General features: G+C 40.9%; 1 protein-coding gene across 2 annotated transcripts; it reads left to right on the top strand.

The window, feature by feature from the left end:
- The first annotated feature begins 3 nt into the window (after positions 1 to 3).
- Positions 4 to 27,302, top strand: dolpp1 (dolichyldiphosphatase 1). 2 transcript variants are annotated; one of them, XM_033049344.1, is made up of 8 exons: positions 4 to 156; positions 11,824 to 11,924; positions 13,256 to 13,340; positions 15,411 to 15,510; positions 16,467 to 16,565; positions 17,905 to 18,033; positions 19,244 to 19,333; positions 21,284 to 27,302. In XM_033049344.1, the coding sequence occupies exons 1-8, from the start codon at positions 72 to 74 to the stop codon at positions 21,318 to 21,320; spliced, it is 726 nt and encodes a 241-aa protein (XP_032905235.1). In that variant the 5' UTR covers positions 4 to 71; the 3' UTR covers positions 21,321 to 27,302. The 2 variants fall into 2 exon arrangements, with proteins under 2 accessions (XP_032905235.1, XP_032905236.1); XM_033049345.1 differs by lacking the exon at positions 16,467 to 16,565.
- Positions 27,303 to 27,993: the final 691 nt, after the last annotated feature.

Below are 27,993 nucleotides of genomic sequence, written 5' to 3'. Positions count from 1 at the left end.
GGACTTGGGCAGCCCTGCTCGCCGGCGCTGTGATTGGCCACCGGCGGGCGGGTGGCCGTGATGCGGTAAAGATGTCGGCCGGCGAACAGTGCTCGGTTGCTGTGGAGAAAGAGCGGTGGGAGCCGCTGTCCTTGACGCACGTCGAATATCCCCCAGGTAATGAACCTCCTGCAGGGGTTTCTGGAAGAACGGTTCACAGCCGCCTTGAGGAATAAGTTGCGAACGTGGAAGGCAGAACGAGAATATTGCCGGGACGAGTCGGCGCCTTGTTTGCAGGCCGGACCGGGATTTTTATTTTTTATTTTTTTTTGTGTGAGGAGATTCGGGTTGTTGGATGAGCACCTTCGCCGGTCGTAACAACAAAATAATGTTCTCTTGGTTTTCTCCGCGCCCGCCCGCCCTCGTGTGCCAGTTCAGACGAATTTTCGTCCCGACTACAACCCGACGTCGCGCGTGCGCGAAGAGCTGTCATGGTTAAAATATTTATAGCAATGACTAATCTGCAGGTATTACATTGACTGCACCGTCGCTCGAGGCTTTTTTTTTAAAAGAGGACTGTTACTACGTATTATTTTATGGCTAAGGCTGCAAGCGTTGATTTCACAGCATCATCGAAGTTGATAGTTTAAAAAAATATATATATTAAAAGGAATTGAACATCATAGAAAGGATTAGCAGCTAGAATTCAGAAGATTGAGGGGGGATCTTATAGAAACGTACAAAATTCTTAAGGGGTTGGACAGGCTAGATGCAGGAAGATTGTTCCCGATGTTGGGGGAAGTCCAGGACTAGGGGTCACAGTTTAAGGATAAGAGGGAAGTCTTTTAGGACCGAGATGAGAAAATCATTTTTTACACAGAGAGTGGTGAATCTGTGGAATTCTCTGCCACAGAAGGTAGTTGAGGCCAGTTCATTGGCTATATTTAAGAGGGAGTTAGATGTGGCCCTTGTGGCTAAAGGAAACAGGAGGTATGGAGAGAAGGCAGTGATGGGATACTGAGTTGGATGATCAGCCATGATCATATTGAATGGTGGTGCAGGCTCGAAGGGCCGAATGGTCTACTCCTGCACCTATTTTCTATGTTTCTAGTAGGGAGGTTGGGGATAGCATCAAGCAGGGAATTAGGGATGCGTGAAGCAAAGGTACAGCAGTTATCATGGGTGACTTTATTAATCTTCATATAGATTGGTAGCAGCGCTGAGGAGGAGGATTTCCTGGAATGTATACGGGATGGTTTTTTAAACCAATATGTAGAAGAACTGACTAGAGAGCAGGCCATCCTAGACTGGGTATTGTGGAACAATAGACAATAAGTGCAGGAGTAAGCCATTCGGCCCTTCGAGCCAGCACTGCCATTCAATGTGATCATGGCTGATCACCCCCAATCTGTACCCTGTTCCTGCCTTTTCCACATATCCCCTGACCGCTATCTTTAAGAGTCCTATCCAGCTCTCTCTTGAAAGCATCCAGAGAACCTGCCTCCACCGCCCTCTGAGGCAGAGAATTCCACACACTCACAACTCTCTGTGAGAAAAAGTGTTTCCTCGTCTCCGTTCTAAATGGCTTAGCCCTTATTCTTAAACTGTGGCCCCTGGTTCTGGACTCCCCCAACATCGGGAACATGTTTCCTGCCTCCAGCGTGTCCAAACCCTTAACAATCTTATATGTTTAAATAAGATATCCTCTCACCCTTCTAAACTCCAGATTGTACAAGCCCAGCTGCTTCATTCTCTCAGCATATGACAGTCCCGCTATCCCGGGAATTAACCTTGTAAACCTATGCAGCACTCCCTCAATAGCAAGAATGTTCTTCCTCAAATTAGAGGACCAAAACTGCACACAATACTCCAGGTGTGGCCTCACTAGGGCTCTGTACAACTGCAGAAGGTCCTCTTTGCTCCTTTACTCGACTCCTCTTGTTATAAAGGCCAACATGCCATTCACTTTCTTCACTGCCTGCTGTACCTGCATGCTTACTTTCATAGACTGATGAACAAGGATCCCTAGATCCCGCTGTACTTCCCCTTTTCCCATCTTGGCGCCATTTAGATAGTAACCTGTCTTCCTGTTTTTGCTACCAAAGTGGATAACCTCAAATTTCTCCACATTAAATGTCATCTGCCATGCATCCGCCCACTCCCCCAACCTGTCCAAGTCACCCTGCATTCTCATAGCATCCTCACAGTTCACACTGCCACCCAGCTTTGTGTCATCTGCAAATTTGCTAATGTTACTTTGAATCCCTTCATCCAAATCATTGATGTATATTGTAAATAGCTGCGGTCCCAGCACCGAGCCTTGTGGTACCCTACTAGTCACTGCCTGCCATTCTAAAAGGGACCCGTTAATCCCCACTCTCTGTTTCCTGTCTGCCAACCAACTTTCTATTCATGTCAGCACTCCACCCCCAAAACCATGTGCCCTAATTTTGCCCACTAATCTCCTATGTGGGACCTTATCAAATGCTGGAAGGATTTGTTAGCAATCTTGTTGTGCAAAGCCCCTTGGGCAGCAGCGACCATAATATGGAATTCTGCATTAGGATAGAGAGTGACACGGTTAATTCAGGAAATAGGGTCCTGAACTTAAAGAAAGGAGACTTTGAAGGTATGCGATGGGAACTGGCTAAGATAGACTGGCAAATTATACTTAAAGGGTTGAAGGTGGCAATGCAATGGCAAAGATTTAAAGACCACATGGATGAACTCCAAAAATTGTTCATCCCTGTCTGACGAAAAAATAACACAGGGAAGGCGGATCAACCGTGGCTAATGAGGGAAATTAAGGACAGTGTTAAATCCAAGGACGAGGCAGATAAATTGGCCAGGGAAAGGAGCAAACCAGAGGACTGAGAAATTTAGAATTCAACAGAGGAGGACAAAGGGGTTAATTAGGAGGGGGGGAAAGAGCACGAAAGAAAGTTTGCGGGAAATATAAGCACTGACTGTAAAAGCTTCCTTTGATAGGTAAAAAGGAAAAGATTAGTGAAGACAAATGTATGTCCCTTATAATCAGAGACGTGAATTTGCAAAGTCCCACACGAGAATAGTGTGCAAAATTAGAGCACATGATATTGGGGGTATGGTATTGACGGATGGAGAACTGGTTGGCAGACAGGAAGCAAAGAAATGGCAGAGCAGGTAAACGAGTACTTTGGTTCTGTCTTCACTACGGAAGATACAAACAAACTCCCAGAAATATTAGGGGACCGAGAATCTAGTGGGAGGGAGGAACTGAAGGGAATCCACATTAGTCAGGAGATTGTGTTAGGTAAACTGTTGGGACTGAAGGCAGATAAATCCCCAGGGCCTGATGATCTGCATCCCAGAGTACTCAAGGAGGTGGCCCTAGAAATCATGGATGCATTGGTGATCATTTTCCAATGTTCTCTCGACTCTGGATCAGTTCCAATAGACTGGAGGGTAGCCAATGTAACTCCACTTTTTAAGAAGGGAGGGGAGAGAAAACGGGGAATTATAGACCAGTTAGCCGTACATCGGTAGTGGGGAAGATGCTTGAGTCAATTGTTAAAGATGTTATAGCAGTACATTTGGAAAGCGGTGACAGGATCGGTCAAAGTCAGCATGGATGGATGTGCATAAATGCTCGATCAACGTACGACATACTCTAATTCAATATAAAACATTACATAGTCTATATTATTCAAAAACTAAAATAAATAAACTTTTCCCCAATGTCTCACCCATTTGTGATAAATGTCAGTCACAAGAAGCTAACATAGCGCACTCTTTTGTTTTCTGTATAAAAATTCAAAAATTCTGGAACGAAATATTTGAAATCTTCACAAAACTATTTAAAATAAAACTTATACCAAAAGCAGAATGGATCGTTTTTGGAATATCGGAAGGTAACCCCAAATTAAATGTGTTTCAAAAGAACTTACTTAATTACGGGCTAATAATGGGGGGAAAAGCTTATACTCAAATTTTGGAAAAATGCTCCAATACCAACAATAAAAATGTGGATTTCATACATGTTTGAAACACTACACTTGGAAGAGATGAGACTCCTCCTAGCAGGCAAAGCAGACCACTTCCAAAAGACGTGGTCTGCATTTACGGAACTATTACAAGCATAAGGTCCAATAGTAATTTAAAATATAAATGGTACCAGGATCTGGTAACGGGGGGTATAAAATAAAAAAAAATTAAAAACACGGTTGGTATATCCTTTTTTGCGGAGTTTTGTGTTACAATAGAGCGATTGTTTTTCCTTTTTTTTCTCTTTTCTTTCTAGGGTCTTATTTCCTTTCTTTACTTCCTTCTCTAATGTCTTCCCCAAGGGGCTTTCTTCTCCCAACACTTTCCTGCACCTTCACGATTCTTGCTCACTTTCCTTACTTCTTTTATTTCTACCTTTTTTAAAGCTCGAAAAACGAAGTGGTACAACAAAATGTAATAAGATTTATGTGATGTGTATTACTGTAATTTACTGTACTTCTAATAAAAATAAAATTAAAAAAAAAATAAAAAAGTCAGCATGAAGGGGAAATCATGCTTGACTAATCTGGAATTTTTTGAGGATGTAACAAGTAGAATGGATCAGAGCCAGTAGATGTGGTTTACCTGGACTTTTAAAAAGCCTTTGACAAAGTCCCACACGAGAATAGTGTGCAAAATTAGAGCACATGATATTGGGGGTAAGGTATTGATGGATGGAGAACTGGTTGGCAGACAGGAAGCAAAGTGTAGGAATTAACGGGTCCTTTTTAGAATTGCAGGCAGTGACTAGTGGAGTGCCACAAGGCTCGATGCTGGTACTCCAGTTATTTGCAATATATATTAACAATTTAGACGAGGAAATTAAATGTGATGTCTCCCAGTTTGTGGATGGCAAAGGCTTGGTGGCAGTGTGAGCTGCGATGAGGATACTATGTGGATGCAGGGTGACTTGGATAAGTCTGATGAGTGGGAAGATGCATGACAGATGCAGTATAATGTGGATAAATGTGAGGTTATCCACTTTGGTGGCAAGAACAGGAAGGCAGATTATTAAATGAATGGTGTTAGATTAGGAAAAGGGGAGGTGCAACGAGACCTGGGTGTGCTTGTACATCAGGCAAAGAAAGCGACTGGCATATTGGCCTTCATTGCGAGATGAATTGAGTTTATGAGCAGTTGTACAGGGTCCTGGTGAGACCGCACCGGGAGTATTGTGTGCAATTTTGGTGTCCTAATTTGAGGAAGGACATTATTGCTATTGAGGGAGTGCAGCATAGGTTCACCAGGTTAATTCCCAGGATGGTGGGACTGACATATGATGACTGGGCTTGTATTCACTGGAATTTAGAAGGATGAGAGGGGAACCAGACTGATTCCTGGGATGTCAGGACTTTCATATGAAGAAAGACTGGATAGACTCGGTTTGTACTCGCTAGAATTTAGAAGATTGAGGGGGGATCTTATAGAAACTTACAAAATTCTTAAGGGGTTGGACAGGCTAGATGCAGGAAGATTGTTTCCGATGTTGGGGAAGTCCAGAACAAGGGGTCACAGTTTAAGGATAAGGGGGAAATCTTTTAGGACCGAGATGAGGAAAACATTTTTCACACAGAGAGTGGTGAATCTCTGGAATTCTCTGCCACAGAAGGTAGTTGAGGCCAGTTCGTTGGCTATATTTAAGAGGGAGTTAGATGTGGCTAAAGGGATCAGGGGGTATGGAGAGAAGGCAGGTACAGGATACTGAGTTGGATGATCAGCCATGATCATATTGAATGGCGGTGCAGGCTCGAAGGCCGAATGGCCTACTCCTGCACCTATTTTCTATGTTTCTATCTTATAGAAACATATAAAATTCTTAAAGGATTGGACAGGCCAGATGCAGGAAAAATGGTCCCGATGTTGGGGAAGTCAAGAACCATGGGTCACAGTTTAAGAATAAGGGGCAGGCTATTCAGGACTGAGATGAGGAAACATTTCTTCATCCAGAGAGCTGTGAATCAGTGGAATTTTCTGCCACAAAGGCAGTGGAGGCCAATTCACTGGATGTTTTCAAGAAAGAGTTAGATTTAGCTCGCAGGGCTAAAGGAATCAAGGGATATAGGGAAAAAGCAGGAACGGGGTACTGATTTTAGATGATCATATTGAATGGCGGTGCTGGCTCAAAGGGCTGAATGGCCTACTCCTGCACCTAATTTTCAATGTTTCTATACTTTGCATTGTTCAATAGAGGATGGGCAAGCATAATTTTAAGAGTTGTTATGTACATGACTGCTTTCTTGATCTAAAAAGTGTTTAATGGTTAATGTTTTGGAAGTGTAGTCATTGTTGTAAAATAGGAAACATCATATTTACACATGGCAATAAATACTCGAACAATGTAATAATAAGGTAGGCACAAAATAAACACACAAAATAATAAGGTAGACACCAAGTAAACACACAACAGTCTGAAGAAGTGTCTTGACCCGAAACGTCACCCATTCGTTCTCTCCAGAGATGCTGCCTGTCCCGCTGAGTTACTCCAGCATTTTGTCTATTTCCGATTTAAACCAGCATCTGCAGTTCTTTCCTACATGTAATAATAAGGTTTAAGAAAGAACGGCAGATGCTGGAAAAATCGAAGGTTGACGAAAAAGCTGGAGAATTTATGGAGCGAAGGAATAGGCGACGTTTCGGGTCGAGACCCTTCTTCAGACTGATGTCTGGGGGGGGGGGGGGAAGGGAAAAATAAAGGAAGCGGCGGAGACAGTAGGCTGGGGGAGAGCTGGGAATGGGAGGGGAAGGAAGGAGAAAGCAAGGACTACCTGAAATTGGAGAAGTCAATGTTCATACCGCTGGGGTGTAAACTACCCAAGCAAAATAATAAGTTAATCTGTTTTGATTGGTCAGGGCACTAGAGGATGGTGAGGAGAGTACCTCCTATCTTCCTGAGAAAACAAACAAAAGCAAGGTTTAATATCTCTGAAACATGGTGCCAACTGATTCAGAGATGAAAATAGTATCATTGAAGCGTGGCATCCTGTAATACACTGAATTATCTTGTTGCAGGCTAATGTACTGATAGATGACTGTTCAAGCATAACATTTGATAACAAGTTTGAAATTGTGACCATTAATTTTGTTATTAATTTATGGAATTTGGGGTAAAAAAAGTCATACATTTAATAAATAACTTTACTACATTTGAAATGTTTATTTTTAAAAGAAAACATCAAGCTACGTATGTTATAATTGGGTAACATTTGAAGTGGAGTCAAGGTTTGATGCATCAAGCATCTGTGGCACCAAGGTTGGATGCATGATGCATCTGTGGCACCAAGATACAGGAGGAGATAAAAAAACAAATTGCTGGAGGAACTCCAGTAGGTCAGGCACTTGATGTTTTGGGTTGAGACCCTTCCTCTGGCTTGAAAGAGTGGCTGGAGATGACCAGTTTAATGGGGTAACCAAGTCGATCAATAGGTGAGGAGAGATGGAGTATAAGTAAGATGGGGAAGTCAAGGCTGGAAATTATGAGGCTGAGATGTAACCTTGGAATGTGATGGGAAAGGATTGGCTACAGGGTCTGACTTCTGAATCTGGTTTCAATTTCTCCAACATTATGCATATTGGAAGAGTAATGTGCTGTTTGAGATGTTGTCTTTCAGTTAAAACATTCAGTGTTGAACAGTCTCCCATCTCCTGGTTGGTGTAGATCCTTTGGTATTTTTTGAAAATATTTGCCCCGCTATTGCTTAATTGGTATCTCTAAAACAAATATAAGAGTTTATCTTATATTTTTCATGACCTCTGGATTATCTCAAAGCATTTTATAGCCAGCAATGCACTTTTGAAGTGCTATAGAGTGCTTTGGAACTTCCTGAGGTCACACGGTATAATGCCCTTTTATTTGTTATGGGCAGTTTTTTGTGTTTGGCTTTCCAAAGGGGCATTTCCTTTGCTTTTCATTGTGCTGATAGTCAACTAAATAATTTGCACCATGCTTTTGTTTTATTCTGCTTGGTTGGAGATCATTTTTGTTATTACTTCACTGTTGTTTACTCAACCTTCCCAGCTGATGCCTAACATGTTGCATGTTCCATAAGCATCTGACATTCTGAGATCCACTATTTGTTTATAAAGGCTTCTAATGTGTCCAATTTTCCCATTTGTATTTAAAATATTCGTGTATACATATTTATCCACGGTTTAATATTAAAACAGAAAATCCTGGAAGTACTCAGTAGATCAGACAGCATCTGTACTATTTTGCTTTTGGATCACTTGGCTGTTATAAATCTCCAAAATATGAGTTTACTATCCTCCATTTTTTGGGATTATTTCTCTTGCTCCAAGTGCAATAACTAATTAACTTAATATACTAGTGAGCCTGACTTGAAACGGCTCACAGTTGCTGTTGCTGGTCATGGCTGTGATCGTGGAGGAGTCTCAGTATTCAAATGCACTTTTCAGGACATCCATAGGTGGATAGGACGCCCCATAAGAGTTTCCTTGATACCGAGTCGAAGGCCTTAGTGAGGTTGATGAATGCCATGTACAAAGTTGTTCATTACATTTTTATTGTAGTTGACGCATTGTGAAGATCATGTCGGCTGTTCCACGTGATGGTCTAAAACTGGCTTGTGTCTCCGGAAGGATCTTCTCGGCTAAGTCAGATCAGGAGTGAAACAGGGATGCGTGATTGCCCCAACACTGTTCATCTTCATTGCGGCAACCATCCACATCATCAAGGGCGACCTACCCCTAGGAATTGAAATTGTCTACAGAACAGATGGCAGACTTTTCAATCTTGCCTGTCTCAAGTCCAAAACGAAGACATCTGTGAGCTCTCTCATCGAGTTCCAGTACGCAGACGACAACTGTGTTGCAGCTCTCTCAGAAAATCATCTGCAACAGATTCTGACTGCCTTCAACAGTGCAAACACAAACTCGGACTTACCATCAACTCCAAGAAGATAAACTCCGGTTATCTACCAATCATCACCAACTGCGACAAATCAGAAAGAACCATCAATTCAACTTGGTGAAACAACCCCGGAAAATGTGGATCATTTTCCGTACCTTGGAAGTCACCTCTCCACCAATGTCGTCCTTGATGACGAGATCCAACATCGTCTTCAGTGTCCTGGAACAGCTTTTGAACGTCTTTGAACGAGAGTCTTTCAAAATCGTGACATCCGAACAGACATCAAAATGTTAATGTACAAAGCATTGTTGATTCCAACGCTCTTGTATGCATGAGAAATCTGGACAACATACCGACGCCATCTGAAAACACTTGAAAAGTTCCATCAACGATGTCTTTGAAGCAGCTTAAATATCAGCTGCAAAGACAGAAGAACCATCGTGCTGAATGAAGCAAAAACACCTAGCATCGAAGCCTTCGTCATCAAGAACCAACTAAGATGGGTCGGTCATGTTGTTCGGATGGAAGACGAGCGCCTACCAAAGCAAGCCTTCTACTCCCAGCTTAAAGAAGGCAATCGTAAAAGAGGCGGACAAAAGAAGCGATTCAAAGACACCTTAAAAGCCAACATGAAGAAATGTGAAATCGACATCGACAGTTGGGAAACCAATGCCAAGGACAGAAAACTCTGGCGAACCATCATCCAAGAAGGAACAGCAACCTTCGAAGCCAAGAGATGTGCAGAATTAGAAGAAAAGCCAAGAAAACGGAAAGAGGCAGCAACAACCAAAGCCCGATCTGCCATCCGGAATTACGTGTCCTGAATGCCAAAGAACTTTCAAAGCCAGGATTGAACTCGTAAGGCACGTGAGAGTCGATAAAAACAACGGAACATAAACCATCATCCTCGACCTTGAGGGATAGCCACCACGACTAGTGAGCCAAGATTTGCCTTTGTAATCAATCAGCAACATACCAAAGTGTATGGTCCACTTAAACTTCCCCTTTCCAATTTATTTAATTCCAGTGGCATTTGAGTTCTTTTTTGCATGATCATTGAGCTTCCCCCTCCAACCTCTTTGCCTCAACTTCTTGTAGTGGAAAAGCAAAAAAAAAAAGTGGCGGATGTTTGAAACCTGAAAAAGAGACAAAAATTGCTCAGCAAGTCAGGCAACATTTGTGCATTTTGGCTCACTGGGATTTGCAGTGGAGTTCCACACTTGTAATATTCTTCGAGCTACTATTTGATTTATTTGAGTATGTTAATGCCTTCTAATTTTGCCTCCACCTAGCCCCTCATCATATAGAAAACAAATTCTACTCTTCTGTCCTTTTGAACTTGTTATGCTAAAGGCTTATCACTGGATCAATTCTCAGCCTTCTATTTTCTAAAGGGAAAAACGGTCTTTTCAGCCTTTCTTACTAACTCCAGTCTCTGGCACTGTACCAAGAAATCTTTTGCAACTTTTCTAATACATTAATCTTCTATTTACAGTGCCATTTTTGTTTGGGACAAAGACCCATCATTTATTTATTTGCCTCTGTACTCGACAATTTGAGATTTGTAATAGAAAAAATCACATGTGGTTAGAGTGCACAGTCAGATTTTAATAAGGGCTATCTTTATGCATTTTGGTTTCACCATGTAGAAATTACAGCAGTGTTTATACATAGTCCCTGTGCACTTTAACCACATGTGATTTTTTAAATATTACAAATCTCAAATTGTCGAGTACAGAGGCAAATAAATAAATGATGGGTCTTTGTCCCAAACATTATGGAGGGCACTGTATGTGGAATGGTCCAGTTAAGCATCACTGAGGGAAGAGAGCGAGAGAGAGGGATGAGAAATTGAATTGTTGTCAAACTTGACCTGAAATCTGCATTTTCCACTCTGTTATTAAATGGTGACCACAAATTGAGATTATTGGCTGAAATATTTATTTAATTGGTTTTGCAACCAATGATTGAGAAATCCTTCCGAGTAAAAAGTGCGCTTTCAATATTGTGCTTGTAAGCACAAACTGTATGCATGGGACTGGATTGATACTTTAACCCATGGTTCTGACCAGCAAGTTGGCAAAGGAAGAGGAGGTAGCAACTTTTTTATTCTCTCAGTAACAATTTGCATTTATTTAGTACCAATATTTAGCAGTAAAATGTTCCGTGAGATTTTATGGAATGGTCAACAATTAGAAATTGAATGAGGCAAATAGAACCAGAAGTTTAATCAAAAGCGTTTTAAGGAGTGTCTTGCAGAATAATCGAGAGAAAGATTCGGAGAGAGATTTCTGTAACGCGCCCATAGTCTGCAAGTCTGTCCACCAGTTGGTTGGCAATTCAAACTGGTGGAGTGCAAATGATTTCGGAAGATTTTAAGGATGTTACAAACAACTGGATGAAATCAAGGGAGGATTTGAAAACAAATACAAGAATCTTGAAATAAGTTAATTGCCAGATGTTACAGGTTCACAAACACTTGATAGATGAACTGGGCAGCTTGAATCGGGACGCCTGAAGCAGGATTTTAGTTGCCCCAAGGTTTGTAGAGGATAAAACACGGTGTATTTTTCATAATAGTCAAGGCTAAAGGTTAGAGATATACAAGTATGAAATTTGGCAGCAGAGTAGCAAGAGTGGAGATGGCCAGAATTATGAAAGTGCTCTCTTCAGCCTCTTGTGCTGGGGAAAGGGATGAAGTAAACTAAAAGGGAATAGAATTGTGGTGGGACAGAGACGATGGGTTTGGTGCATCCAGTATTTAATTTTACTAGTGTCTTTCTCAGAGCAGCATTGGATAATCCCAGGGTTTTGATAATTGACATTTTCAGTCAAAAATTTCAGCTAAGCAACACTAGGGAGAGTTTAAGTACTTTATACATTTGCATTAATGTTTTTTTTAAATGATTGTGTTGCATGGCCCTAAACATACAATAATCTTTCTGGCTCTTCAGATGACCTTGCAGGAAAGGTGCTTGCATATTTAAGTCTCGTACCAGTATTTATCCTTTTTGGTTTCGTCACGCTCATCGTGTTTAAGAGGGAGCTGCACTCTGTAAGTATTAAGAGTTTTTGAAATATTTTTCTTGTTAATGGCTAGGAATGTTTATTCTAAATCGTCTTAATGTTGATTTTCCCAAATACCACTTAAAAGCAACGTGTTTGAATTTTAATACAGTGCTCAATTGTATTAATGCAATTTTTAATATCCTTTAGTGATAAATATTTAATAATTTATAACATTTGCAAGGTACTGCAAAATGGTGTATTCAACAATTATTTATCATTAGTTCACTAATTAAATTATGCTTCTTGAATCCCAGAAGTAAATAGATTATATACTTTTATTGCACTTTGTTTTGTCTGTGCTATCAAATTAGTGATCAAAAACCCTAATTCATTGACAGAAGTGGGGTAGGCCACCTGTATCTGGCTCCTAGATTAAATATATGGTGGGTGCAAAGAACGGAGCCAAATGGAAGATACACAGTTCTCTTATAATTGTGGTCAGTGTATTCAATGCTGTACACTTAAGCCCACCAATCCACATTATTCTTCTCTCTCCAAGCCAAATAATAATTCTAATCAGTTATTTTGTTAGAAATATCTGTTGGTTTACCTGAACAAACTGAAAAAATTGAATAGAACAATTGCATCCTGGAAACTCAATGAATCATGAAGTGTATGCAAATAACATTTTATAAAAGCTGAGCAAGCATGCGGTTGAAAAGCTCAAATTGTTCATGCAGTTCAAAGGTTGATTTGTTCAAGAAGATGTTCTGAGCACGAGATCTTCCTGAATGGCTGCAGTTGAATTAGATGGAGCAGACATTGAGTGCCCAGAATGCAGGCAGAATGATTACCTAGCTTACCTGCCAATGGCCAGGGAGAAAATGGCAACACCTCAAATTTTACGGCTTCCCCATTCAGCCACTTTCCCAGTCTGAAGAAGGGTCTCGACCCAAAACGTCACCCATTCCTTCACTCCAGAGATGCTGCCTGTCCCACTGAGTTACTCCAGCTTTTTGTGTCTATTCCCAATTACCTTGTCTGTCTCAAACTTCAATTGTTCTTCTATATTTTTGATGTATAATAATAGTTTCTAAAAATTTCAGTATTTGTATTAATCTCTGTGCATGTCGCAAGTTGCATTGTTGAATTGATTTTTGATTTACTCCATTCTGTTCACAGATTTTGAAGGGATTTGTAAGTGTCTTTCTTTGTTTAAGTTTGGTTGTAAAGGATGGTAAGAATTGTAGCAATGAAAGCACCGGAATATGCCATCCTGAACAGTAAAGTGTTCGATGATGGAATGTTTTAAAAAATACATGTGCACGAAAAGCATTAAAATATTTAAGATTTCTAAATTCTGTTGTTTTGTTTCAGATTTCATTCCTCTGTGGTTTGGTACTAAATGAAATCCTCAACTGGGTAATTAAGAATGTGATCAAAGAGCCCAGGCCATGCCAAGGTGGGAGACATTCATTGCTCTAAATGTTTCTATTCATTTCTATTTCATGAGTGAATGATCTTTTGAGATTCTTTAACAACCAGTATACTGTGCTTTCTGATGTGCAAGTTACTATTTTACATGATAAAGCATACCGGCCAGACATGCAAATCTTTTTTTATAATACTAATGACATTTCATGCTTAAACATTGAATATGGATTAGTTAAAGTAGTTTCTGAGCCTGATGGTGGATTGGGATTAGCAAATTGTTACTTGGTAAATTTTGGCATTACTGAATCCATTGCCTTTCATATGATTTAGAAATTCCTTCAAGCTATTGCAGTTCACACCTAATATTTGAAAAAACGTTTTTAAAAAGGCTTATGTACATGGAAAATGTTTTCTTTATCAGTCACAATGTTATGCCCCAATGTTGATAGGTGTTTCTTGTCATACGCACAAATACACGAGGTACACGTACACGAAAATCTTGCAGCAGTATAGCAGGCATATAAATTCAGAACAACATGCCAAACATAAATCATGCATAAATTGTTGGTTAACTCTTGACGAAAAAGTGTTGAGCTGCTACACTCAGATTGCTAATCGTAGCCTGTGCACCAGATACTGACCAAAATATAGCTCAAAATAATGGCTTTCAAACTGCACAACACACCTCCCGGAGGAAGTGTCACTGATACTGAGCAATTTTGTCAACAATAATTATGGAATTTGTATCGTAAAGAATCCGTTCTCGGATTGATTCTACAGGATCTTTAGAAAATAGCTTGACCATTTAGTTTTTAAGAAGGAACTGCAGATGCTGGAAAATCGAAGGTAGACAAAAGTGGTGGAGAAACTCAACGGAAAGCAACGTTTCGGACCGAAACCCTTCTTCAATCTGAAGAAGGGGTTTGGCCCGAAACATTGCCTATTTCCTTCGCTCCATAGATGCTGCTGCACCCGCAAAGAGGTACTTCTGCAGTTGTACAGGGCCCTGGTGAGACCACATGTGGAGTATTGTGTGCAGTTTTGGTCTCCTAATTTGAGGAAGGACATCCTTGCTAGATGCAGGAAAAATGTTCCCAATGATTGGGGAGTCCAGAACCAGTCTAAGAATAAAGGGAAGGCCATTTAAAACTGAGATGAGAAAAATCTTTTTCAACCAGAGAGTTGTGAAATTGTGGAATTCTCTGTCACAGAAGGCAGTAGAAGCCAATTCACTGGATGAATTTAAAAGAGAGTTATAGAGCTCTAGGGGCCAGCGGAATCAAGGGATATGGGGAGAAGGCAGGCACGGGTTACTGATTGTGGATGATCAATCTTGATCACAATGAATGGCGGTGCAGGCTCGAAGGGTGAAATGGCCTCCTGCACCTATTTTCTGTGTTCTCGGCCATTGATCTGAAATATTAATTGTTTCTTTCTCCAGGGATGCTGCCTGGCTGATTTATGTATACCACTTTTTGTTTAAAGATAATAACATATTTATTAAAAACAATACCTGAAAGACTAAAAATTAATTTCATTATTTCTACTGCTCCCTTTGATCATAATATTTTTTTGGGTGGGGGGGTGTAATTTGACGTCATACAAAAGGTTCCTTAATGAAGCGATGAGCCTCCATAATCCATGCATTGGAACAAGGTCTTCCTTAGGTTATGAATGCTTGATATTATAGCCTGCGCATATGACTGAGTGTTTGGTAGACCTTCGGATGAATATGCCGGCGGCTGCAGGCATGATCGGAACTATGGATTTCTGTCTACTTTCTCTCAACCCCGGGCAATAGGGGATGGGGGGGGGGGGGGGGGTCGGTCCAGTTAATCCAAACAGAGCAAGGCGCGTTGAGCAGAAATGCTCGCTCACTCCCCGAGTCAATGAGGCCTGCTGGCGACTGCTCTTCCTGCACCTGCTCGCTCTTCTGTCACAGCTTTTTCTGTGCTCCTCTCCTACATGGTGGTGTTGTTCATTTTTGTCTTATGAACAGTTAGGATTACAAATAATTCTTAGGGACGGAACCGTGTCATAATCTTGGGGTTGCTTCTATTTCATATGTTGTAAATGTTTTTCTTAATTACTTTGACAGGTGCTCATCGGAATTTGTTTACAGAATATGGGATGCCCTCCAGTCATTCCCAATTCATATGGTTCTTTTCCATCTACTCACTTCTATTCCTTTATTTAAGGTATGACTCTTTTGATACAGTTCCTAGTTTGATACTATATGTTTTTCACTTTCCACTAAAACGAAATATTGTAAAATTGTCTCATTTATTAAATAGAAAACAATAGAGTAGATGATTCCACTGGGCAGATTGAATGTGAAGGTCAAATGCAAACTTCAGATAGGATGGTGATTCCAGTGGGCAGATGTACTTTGGACCCCATTGAAAAGTTAAAACTATCATTCTTGAAGCATTCTTTTGATATTTATGGCATGTCAGGAGGTATAGTTGCACAGAGTATAAGAGTTTCTTAATGTCCAATGTGTGGTGCTGGGAAATGCAAAAATGGAGGTGCTGCATTATTGCAAAGTACTTAATAGTGTGAAACCTGGTTAGTTTCTATGAGAAATCTAGTCATATAATTCCTTCATAATAATGTTGGTGCGGGAATGCATATATATTTTGTACATGCATAATAACTGTTTAGAGATTCGATATGTTTAGAGATCCGAAGCAGTCGACCACCTCTACAGCAGCTTTATTGATGAGGACAAGGTTGTGTTCACTCTTAGGTCAACAACCAGCTCTCTCATTTTGCTCATATTAGGGATAGGCCTTGGAGCCTTCATCTGCTAAGTTGACAATCCTCGGATTGACTGGCTAAGAAAAAGGCTTCTTCCCTCTTGAATGCATCAGATTTTCATTGCCCTATCATTGATAATCTAGTTCCAAGCTGTCTGGTCCCGAAGCTTGGATTTACATCCTTTAACAGCTCTGATTCTCAACTGTTTCACAGATGTTCCTTCTAAGATGACCTAGATTTTGATATAGTTCCTTATTTGGTTGATCCCAAACATTTTTTGGTAATAATTCTGTGGGACCCTGAGGATATTTTACAGTTTTATTGGTACAAATAAACATTATTGACTCAAGATGTCAACATATTTGAAAAAAGTTATATTTTATCCTTTCTCTAGAATGCACCAAACAAACAATGCTAGATGTTTAGACCTGTTGTGGAGGCACGTTTTATCCGTTTGTTTGCTGACTTTGGCATTCCTCGTCTCCTATAGTAGGTAGGTAATACCTTGTATTTCAGTAGATGGCGTGAGGTGATGGTTTTGCTTTAATGTAACATACTCTGTGATATTCTGTATTATTATGAAATTAAAGTAGAAAGATGTCTTGTTCAAGCTATAAAGTCTGACTTAAACACAACGAGGACACCAGTAATTTGATAGTTTTGTGATTTGATGAGTTGGGATTATGTGGGGATAATGCAACTTTAAGGGGCTAGCTTTTAAACTAGCCATTGTTTTAAAATGTTTTTTCTTTAACAAAGTGTGTATCTGGGGGGGATAGATAGAATGCACCCAATTCAAAATTTTACCTAAGCCTAAACTAAAATTGTGGCACTGCCAAGTATTAGAGTCATAGAGAGTCATCGAGTGATACAGTGTGGAAACAGTCACTTCGGCCCAACAATGTCCCAGCTACACTAGTCCCACTTGCCTGTGCTTTGTCTATATCCCTCCAAACCTGTCCTATCCATGTACCTGTCTAACTGTCGCTTAAACGATGGGCTAGTTCCAGCCTCAACTACCTCCTCTGGCAGCTTGTTCCATACACCCACCACACTTAGTGTGAAAAAGTTAACCCTCAGATTCCTATTAATTTTTTTTTACCCTTCACCTTGAACGTATGTCCTCTGGTTCTCGATTCCCCTACTCTTGGCAGGAGACTCTGTGCATCTACCTGATCTATTCCTCTTATGATTTTGTACACCTCTATAAGATTCTCCCCTCATCCTCCTGTGCTCCAACGAATAGAGACCCAGCCTACTCAACTTCTCCCTATAGCTCACACTCTCTAGTCCTGGCAACATCCTTGTAAATCTTTTCTGAACCCTTTCAAGCTTGACAATATCTTTCCTATAACATGGTGCCCAGAACTGAACACGATATTCTAAATTCAGTCTCACCAACGACTTATACAACTTATTCATCCAATAAACTTCTGTATACATAGATCAGAGGCTCTTCAGTGAGGAAATTGCATTTGACTGAGGTGTCAGAGGGAATACCTCCTCTGTATTGTTGATGCCTTCAAGTCTGTTTGGTGATAAATGTGACAATTCAATAGCAAGAGCAAAGAGATTTTAGTAAATTGACAAAGGAAGAGGGGAAGAGATTTAAGAAAACTCTTCTTGTACCGTGTACATGAATCCATTCCCAGAATAGGTGGTGGAAGAAAAATTGACCGATTTTCAAAAGGAATTGTATGTATAATTAGAAAGATTTGCAAACGTGTAGGATTAATTATGAAGAGTTCTACTAACGAGCTAGTGGAACAACCGTAAATACAGAGAAATTCTACCGTTCATTTCAGTAAGGGATACTGCATTTGTTCTTACAGAGTCTATTTGATGTACCATTCCTGGAGCCAAGTGATATATGGAGTCATAGCAGGCGGGGTTATGGGAGCAACCTGGTTTATCTTTACACAAGAGATACTAACGCCACTCTTCCCTAGAATAGCTTCATGGTAAGTACCTCGTCTGAAGAAGGGTTTCGGCCCAAAACGTTGCCTATTTCCTTCGCTCCATAGATGCTGCTGCACCCGCTAAGTTTCTCCAGCTTTTTTGTGTACCTCAATTATTAATATTTGTATGGGGATGATAAGAAGCTCTTAATTTAAGATGTTCAGATTTCATTATAATTACATGTTCTTCATTAGAATAGACTTATTCGGATTGGTATTTTGAAATATTTTCTGCATGCTCTCCAAGTATCTCCAGTGAATATTTAAAAAGGATTAAATTAGAACCATTTCTCACCCCCGCTGAAATGCAAATAGATCTGTCCGTTACCTGGTTGATAGTTCCTGAAAGGTGAAGCTGGGGTCATGATTTTATTACTTTAGAACAATCTTCATAATATGGGCTGAATCTCTGAAAGGCCTGGTGGCAGTTATTTCGATTGTTACCAGGACTTGTGGGCTTTTTTTTGTCAGAAGATATGTTAATGGATTTACGTGGCAATTATTTGTTTTGCGATTGGCCTCCCTGACACTGACCAGCCTTAGGGCTACAGCAGACAGCCTCTGCCATCAGCAATCTAGGCAACGTTGACCAGAATTGAAGCACCTGGAACACTGTCTGAGGCATTGCTCACGTTTGGTCTCTTAGGACAGTGCTGAGAGGAAGGGGTGCCTTGAACAATTGGCCAAAAGCAAAAGAAGGCATTACCCAAGTCTGGGGTGCTTCTGACCCGAGAGGGCCAGACTGGTGGAGGAGGCCCCCTGCTTACTAGTTGTAGGCCTCTGCTGGGAACACCTTTGGTATCTAGCAAACCAAGATGCAGCTAGCTTCTTGGTGGGATAGAGTCCTGCGGGTTCAGAACAGGATCGGAAACTGACATGAAGTCGACAAATGGCTTCCTTTTGAAATGAAGTTGGAGGTGACTCCAAGTGAAGGTGAGGTGCCAAGATCCAGGGCAGTCATTTGAAGCCAGCAAGCCATAGGGTGGACCATGGGCTTGCCACCCTTTTGAGAAATATTCTGGAAGAAACCGCATTCTTCCATGACGAGGCCAGTGAGATTGAATGATGTAAATGCCGGAATCTTGAGCAAAACACAAATTGCTGGAAAAGCACAGTGGGTGAGGCAGCATATGGGGAGGTAATGGACAGGCAACATCTCATGTCACCATTTCAAATGCAATTCATTTTACTGCTATTTTTCCTCATAATTTAGGCCAATCTCAGAATTCTTTCTGATACGGGATACAAGTCTGATTCCAAATATTCTCTGGTTTGAGTACACAGTCACAAGATCAGAAGCACGGTAAGATGATAAACTTTGATCACTCACATTTGTGCTGATTTGAATAAATCTTGTTTTAGCACTATCTTGGACGGTTTTATTGTACTACAGGTGCACAACCTTTTATCCGAAGATCCAAATAACGAAAACCTCCGAATAGCGGCCATTTTTTCGGTCCTTGAAGAAAGGTCCTTGAAAACGTTCACCGAGGGTGGCCCGCAGAGGTGACAGCGGAACCTCCGGTCGGTCCTCGAAGAAAGGGGAACTAAATCCCCATTCATAAAAGAGAAGGTGATGGTATATTGCGCGGGAGGGTTAATAATTGACAATATGCTGCTGCCTGCCCGCTGAGTTAAAAAGTTCCCACGGTAGACTCACGATACACAGTGTTTCGTGAGTCTTGCGTGGGAACTTTTTAACTCAGCGGGGCAGGCAGCAGCAGATTGTCGCTCCCTTCAGTTTCACCCCACCTACACCCCTCTGCTTCCCGGCCATGTGTGTGACCCCTTCCCTCCCCTCTCCAGCTCCCCGCCCATTGCACCGGCGCGGGGGCTTTGCACTGTCACCGGAGACGTCAGGACCAACGGGACACCGACCCCCAGGCCCACTGCAAGCACGGAGATCCCAGAGACCCACAGCCAGCAGCAGCCCAGCCCCGTTCCAACTCCAGAGGAAAACTGCAAACTGGCCGGAGACGTCAGGACCACCAGAAGCCGTTCCCCGAGCTGCGCCCCCTCATCGGGACACCGACCCCCAGGCCCACTGCAAGCACGGAGATCCCAGAGACCCACAGCCAACAGCAGCCCAGACCAGCCCCGCTCCAACTACAGAGGAACCTGGGTTGCGGATGACGGGGCGCAGCTCGGGGCGTCGTAGGGGCCCATCGGGGAGCGGGTTCCTGTTGGTCTTGACGTCTCCGGCCACCTGCCATCCTCCGGGAGCTGTACCGCCCTTGCAGGAGAGTGGGGTTGTTTGCAGTTGCAGAGGGAGGGGGCAAGGGCGGTACAGTTCCCAGTCTCAGCTCCAGTCCAGGGGGGTGGCCGGAGACGTCAGGACCAACGGGACACCGACCCCCAGGCCCACTGCAAGCACGGAGATCCCAGAGACCCACAGCCAGCAGCAACTCCAGCCCAGCCCCGCTCCAACTCCAGAGGAACACGTAGGGGCAGAAGCTGATGGTGTGCAAGGTACGTCTTGTTCTTGGGGTGGCGGATGAGGGGGCGCAGCTCGGGCTGTGGGCATACTGCCACTTGTCGCCGTAGCGGCCCATTAGGGAGCGGATTCCTCTGGAGTTGGAGGGGGAGGGAGGTATTGTGCTGTTTGATCGCCCCCTGCTATCCCAGGGACAGGGAGACACAGCGGCTTTTTAGACTGGTGGGCAATCACTTCCAAAGTTCTGCCCACACAGTCAGTGCACCTCTCCTACACTGCATTTCATACAAACATTTATTCTGCAAGAAAAAACTACATTGAAGACTCAAACTCGCGACCGAGTTTACTGCCGGGATCAAGGCGCAAACTCGCGACCTTGCGGATATGAGCCGAGCACTCTACCACTGAGCCAGCCATTAAAATCTACGCTAAAAAAATTCCATTCCGAAGACCGACAAATTCTGAATTACGAAAAGTGTCTGGTCCCAAGGCTTTCGGATAAAAGGTTGTGCACCTGTATAGGCATTATATAAAATAAGCCAACTTTTTACTGTATGGGATCCTTTTTAGCCAGAGAAGATTAGGAATCTTTATTTGTGAGGTCTTCAGTCAACACCTTTATGGCTGAGCAAAGGCACTGTGTAAGTTATTGCTGCTGTAATTCTGCTCTAAGTGGTAATGGCAATGAAGAGATGGCTTTCTATCCTCTTTGAATATTATTTATGCACTTCAACAATAGAACTCTAATGAATTCCGTTGTCAGTTATCACATTAATAAAATCATGATTACATTTTTTATTTTTTTTAATCTTCCTTCAGAAACAGACAACGGAAATTGGGTACCAAGATGCAGTGATGCAAAATCAGCATATTTTACTTGAGGGCAAGACTGGTGCGGATCTCAAAGGAAAGGAAAATCAACAGCAACAAAAACATGTCATTTGAAAATTCATTATTTTTTGGAAGATGATCAAAGGCAAGCTGAGACATACGTCAGCAGTCTAGACACCCTCTGTGATTGCAGTCAGTATTGATATAGCTTGCTGTTAGCTTTCTACTGCATGTTAGATCACATCGGTACTGGACTGAACCAGTTTAAATGAAGCACGCGCACACAGTGCCAGTGAAATGTGATATTATTGCATCTGATTTGGGAATATGATTTTTATTTTGAAGAAGGGCAGCAGGGGAAGGGGCATACTTCACATTGTGTGAATATGAAATATATCAAGAGGAAAGGATATTTTTATGACACTGGTTTGAAAACAAATATTGGAAGAGAAGAAGGATGTTTATGAATTGTCAATCAGGTATCTGACATATTAGGGTTAATACTGTAGCAGCCAGAAATACTATAAGGGATCATGTTGCACTTTAGGAAAATCAGATTTAAAAAAAAAAAACATTAGTGATATAAATGGGAAAACTGAATTTTATTTTTCCCATTGGTTACGATTATCTGTGGCTTTTAAGAAGTCTTTGACTAAGCAGAAATTGGCATTTTTTTACAGAATCATGTTAAGGGGCTAGATGTGTACATTCTGACATTAATGTCATTGAGCCACACAGAAAAGGGATTGTTAGTGTTTTGTCCTCACCACCCCCCCCCCCCCCCCTCCCCCCCAACTCCTAATGCTCTCTACATCTTTGGTTCAGGCCTTTCAATTTGATTCTCTATTATTCAAATACAAAATGTTTTGGCAAACTGACAGTTAGAAATTATTGTGCATTTCAAAAATAGGCACTTTACCTGGGACCAGAGTTAATGCTAACCCTAACATGAGCTTTGAAGTGAACAGGGATTGGAAAGACCAGGTTGTCTCAGAATGGTATGTGTGATGGTCTTGGGTGTCCTCTGCATCATGTTGATATATTCACGTATACAAATACTAACCTCAACTTCTACCCACACCTCATTGCTGCAGCAGCAATATGCTGAGTTTATTCTGGTATTGAGGCGGGGGCTGCAATTTATTCTGAATTCAAGAGTTGCATCCAGTGTGAAAATATGTTTTTTTCAACTTTCACATGCTTATCCCACACTGAAGTGTGAGCAGGTTAAAAGTATTATTTCCTTTCTCCACAGACATTGTTGATTTTGTCACTTAAACGTAACCCATACATGGCCATTCCAAACTAAAACCACCAAGTTCTGCTTTTACCAATGTAACAGTGAGGTATGTCTGTTTTACTTTACTGCAAGCCTTTGTGTCTGCTGTAGTGCACAGTCCCCTCTGAGTCACTAAAGGTTCTGGGTTCACTTGGCACTCCAGACACCTGAGCGCAAACTGAGGAATTGCTGCACCTTTAAGAGTGACATGTTTTGGATAGGCTTTAAATCAAGGTCTCATCTGTTTTCTCGGGTAGATGGAAAAAGATGCTCCAACATGCTATGTGCCATAAAGTGCTCTGGTTGGTCTTGCAAAAGGCATTCTTTGTCTTCAGTGAAATGTGCTAGGGTAAAATTTCCTGGCATTGTGGTGCCATCTCATTTCTCATAGAGTTCTTGAGCAGTAAAAGCATGGATCACATTGACCCTCACTGCCCACAAGTGGTACAAACATTAAACTCCCTGAATTGCCATCTAAGTTTGAATCAGGAAACAGCCTCTTAATTTTAAACCGGGCATTTAGCTGCTCTTTTTGTTTCTACAGCCGAACTCTGAGAGAACGTGTGCTGTCAAATTTTGCTCATGCATGGGTGCTTCAACATTCACCTAACTTCCACCTTTAACAATTGTGGCACATATGCTAATCCTATATAACCATGGTGATGAGGATTTCACTTGATCCCGTCATCTTTTCACACATTAGTAACCCAATGGGAATATCAGTTCTCTGGGTTGTTAGTTTGGTGAACCTCTAATGCAGGATGAGCAGCGAATTATGTGGGGCAACAGGTTGTACCCCCTTGCTCTCAAGGAAACTCATCTGGGAACAACACAACTTTGCGATGTTTCTCTGAGCTTGTTGATTATCAAGATGAACCCAATGCTGTTTAGAGATAGGAAATGACATTCAGCACATGTACTACAGTGAATGATCACACAACTAAAAATGGAGTTCAGATGCTTGACGTACAGACCATTGCTAGTGAATGATTTATTTTCAATCTGCTTTTAAAACAAAACCACAAAATTCCAAAACGGGTTATGTCAGTATTTTGGGTAGTACCTAGGTGGAATAATTTTATGTTTTTAGCATTTCAAAATGCAATTATGAATCAACTGATATTTTGATTAAACAATAATTGCTTTCCTGAAACATTTCTCATTTAAAATAAATGTTTTGAAATTAATGTTTTTGGACACATAAAAAAAGATAATATTTTGGGAGGAGAGGGTTTTATTTTGCACGGTTTAAGTGGAATTGTCTTGACTTTCCAAAAGTAATTTTCTTCCTCCCTCCAAATGTTTGTGCACTGTTAGTCCAAGAGTCGAGCTTGAACTTGTTGACCAGATACCATATTCACCGCATGGATGAGTTCATTCAGAAAAATGTATTTTAAATCTCAACTCTGAGGAAGGGTATGTGAAGTGACTGTCTGATTTTGTTCATAGGTATCAAGGTCACTGACATGGAGATTTGCACTGGTGTTCTTTGTTTTTTTTGGGTTCATTCTCATTTTAATCTGATGTATTTACAATGGTAGTGCTTTGCTTGTTAGTAAGTAAGCTTAAGTATGGAGACTTGGACAGACTAAAATCAACGAAGCCAGTGTAAGAGTTATGTCAAACCATTGACTCAGTAGTAGATTTTTAAATCACAGGATGGTGAAAGCTGCTGATGCTTCTGCAATTAAAACCCCAATTTCACCATGTGTGACAGTACCAACTGGTATAGTTTAGTTATTGGTATTTATTATTGGTTGGCTTCATGCTTAACTCTTTTTGATTTCAACAGCCATTGAACTACAATATTATTTTCTGTGTGGACAAACTGGAGGCAGCCATGTGGTTGTTATTAGGTGGCATGGTGGTGAACCGTGAGAACATGGCGAAACTTGGGTCCAATATTATTTCAGCTGCTTTAATGATTGAATGGCTACCACACTTCCCAATCTAGGAACTAAATGGAAATCAAGAACATAGGAGGTGGACGAATAGAGGCATCAGCCCCCTGACAATAAGAATGTGGGTGCTTATCAAACATGGTTGGTGCTACACACAGGTAGATGATTTAGCAGTGAATGCAAAGGATTAACGGTTGGATAAAGTACTTTGCATTGATAGAACTATCGCTCTCGTAAAGGGACCAAGGGAAAGGAGTAGAGTGGAATATTATGGGAAATGGCTCTTGGTTTCTGCTGCTAGGTGGAGTTTTGCATGCTCTCCTTGTAACTCTGGCCGCTTGCGTTTCCAGATTTGCTGGTGGTAGGATGATTGGTTGTAGTAAATAATCTCTAGTATAGAGTTGATGGTGGGAGAATCAGGGTGAAACTGTGGGAGCAAAGATGGGGTAGAAGGAAATAAGTGGTGGAGTGAGTCAATTGGGATTGCTCTGAGGGGCAGCATAGATTTGTTGGTCTGAATAACCTATATCAAAAAGTATGAAGTAATAATAGTAAGAACTGACATGAGGGCAGTATGTTTTTTTTGAAGTAATGCACTTAATGTTTGGATCTTGCCTTTTCACAATTTTTTTAAAACAATTCGTCTCATGCACATGCTCATTTATTTATTCTCTTTCACCTTTCCTCACTTTCACACCCAGCAGATATTGATCCTGTCTATTGTAAAGACTGTACACTTAAACGTTCAGTGAATTTGCAGAAGAGAGTAGTTGTACTTATCTTGGTTAGCTTAATCTTTTTAGATTTGGAAAAGCACTGTGATGCTATGGATGTTTGTGATTGTATTTCTTTTGTGTGGTGTGTTGAGAAGTTTTAAGTATTTTTTAAATTGTAAAATGTGTTTTGCTCGAGTTAGTGCTTATATAGCTTCTTTCCATTTCTGGTCATGACCCTCAATCCTTTCCTTTTTGTGACTTTACAGCAGTCCCTCATGTTTTTACATTTGTATCAACATTGTCATCTGCAGCAAAATTCTGGCAATTCTGGTAGTCTTAAACATAGCAGTGATCACATCTAAACAAATATGTTTTCAGTGCTTCATAAATACAAGATGATGAAAATATGCAGCGTATATACTGAGCCCAAGTTAATCTCTAGAATTTGATGTTGCTCAGTAGTGCCAAGTTACTTATCCGTTCCTGGTGGGATTTTTCCCATAAATCATCCGTTGTTTTGATAAATTAGTTTTTCTTGTCCCACTGAGTTTCAAAAGTATAGAATCACTGACATGGCATAAATGCCAGCCTTGGATATGAGCAATAGTTTAGTCTTTCAGTTTGATGCAAATCTTTCCATTTCATTCTGTTGGATCGTGTATATTTTTCAGTGGATTCTGTATGTAAAGTGTACATTGTAAAAAATAATATTATGGGGAGGGGTCTAAAATTCCAAAACCTTGATATTGCTTTTGAAATCTTGTAGTAAAAGTTGCTGCTGGTTTGACTGGCATGATGCTGACCCAGCCTAGTGTCTCATATCACTTAAAATAGCCTTGGTGTTTTGATAGGTGTAGAAGCAGTATTATAACAGGTGTTTTTCCACAGCGTGATCAAAGTGCAGATTTTGTTCATTTTTGAAATAACATTGTACAGAATGAAGTAATTTACTTTAAGGGCAGACAAATCGTGTAATGTTTGGGTCAGCTCAGAGCAAATAATATTATACCCAGGACAGTGGGATAGAATTGATCAATTCTAAGTTGGGAGTAGATGCTTGGCAGCTCACAGATCAATGCTTCACAGGGTGGGCTGGAAGTGGTGTTAACGGTGAACCTGATCAGATCTCTGCATAAGAGAATTTGTAATAATCTTTCTTGGATAAAGTAGATTTTTTTTTAAGCTGTGATCCTTCTGGTTGGATGACAAACCAGCTCTCACTGTCTGGTGAGGAACATGTCTGCTATCTGTAAATGTTCCATTGTTTTTATCAATTGAAAAAAAAAATCTATAATTGCTATTCAGGTACACTATGAAGGGCTATTTTGAAAAGTGCTTCCTCTAGATGTAGCACGGTTTTGTAGTTTGGCTTCTTGTATTCTGTTAGTGTGGTGTTCACAATGTGATTGCCTTATATGGTGCACTGTACCTTTTTTATGCTATGTATTGCTGTTTGTAAATTTAAATCAATTTCTAACATGGGGGATATGGATTGGAAAAGAAGCCACAGGTAAAAGGTTGATGGCTGCATTATCTTCCTCTTTTCCAAAGATTATTAACATTCCATGCTGAATTGGTCATAAATGTTTGAATGGATGTAAGTACAGACCCAAGGCTGAAAGAATCAAATGCAAAACAAAATGATTTCAATTGGTACATACAGCAGAAATTAGTTGATATATGGAGCTTTGAAGTGGATTGGTTCTCTAGTTCTGTACACAAAGTGCTGGAGTAACTCTGGGTCAGGCAGCATCTGGAGGACATGAAAATGTGCCTTTTGGGTTGGGACCTTTCATCAGTAGAGCTGTCTGTGTTCTATACAGGATTCCAGCATCTGTAGTTCCATGTGGCTTTGTTTTTCAGATTGAGAACAATCCTCCTCAAAATAGGTGGAATCTTCAAACTAGGTTGCCCTTTTTAAGAAGCTATTTTAGTAACACATTGGGATCATATTCAAACAGGCACTTTTATTTGATGTAACAGCCTTGGCTCAGTACATGGAACAGTCACCTTTTCCTCTTCAACACAGAATGTGCATGTACTTTACTCAAGTAATCCGTAATATTTAAAATGTATCCTAAATATAAGGGAATGAATCCTTATTTGAACAAGGGTATGTGGTTTCAGTCAAGTCTTCTGTCAAGTTACTTTTTTATGAAAAAATAGGATACTGGAAACTGAACTGGATGGACAAGATTAATAGTTCAAAGCAAAGTCCATTGATCTTTTAAAGAGGGAGGTTCTCTTCTCTTAACTCATTGGTGTAATCACAGCGAGTCAAGAGTGTTTTACTGTCATATGTCCCAGATAGAACAATGAAATTCATACGCTGCAGCACAACAGAATATATAAACATAGTACACTGTAAACAATATAATAAATGAGGGAAAAAAGTACAGCCCAACTTAGTGTTTTACATGGAGACTGTAACTGGTTTTTGGTATAAATGACATTGCATTAAATGTTTTAAGTTTCTGCATTGTTACTTTACTCCCAACCCTCTCCTACTTAAACGGGTACATTTTATCATTCTGTTCCTACCTTTTCCCCTGAATGTTTTGGGACTAAATATTTTATACATGATGGATGCTAGTAATTTACAGGAATGTGCAGAATATCTTTGAGTGGTAGAGGCTGCGTTGACATTGCTCCACAGCATTAATTTGTGCTAATGGGGTAATGGGGTCTGAGTGATCTAAAACCATAGTGCTGAAGGCCAGCTGGTCCATCATGCAAATGTTGGCTTTTAGCGAGAGCTAGTGTTCCCTGCTCTTCCAGTCCCTAATACTCTAATAAATAATT

The sequence above is a fragment of the Amblyraja radiata genome, chromosome 32 (genome assembly GCF_010909765.2).
Source record: "Amblyraja radiata isolate CabotCenter1 chromosome 32, sAmbRad1.1.pri, whole genome shotgun sequence".
Classification (NCBI taxonomy): Eukaryota; Metazoa; Chordata; class Chondrichthyes; order Rajiformes; family Rajidae; genus Amblyraja; species Amblyraja radiata.
This window is presented reverse-complemented; position numbering and strand designations above follow the sequence as displayed.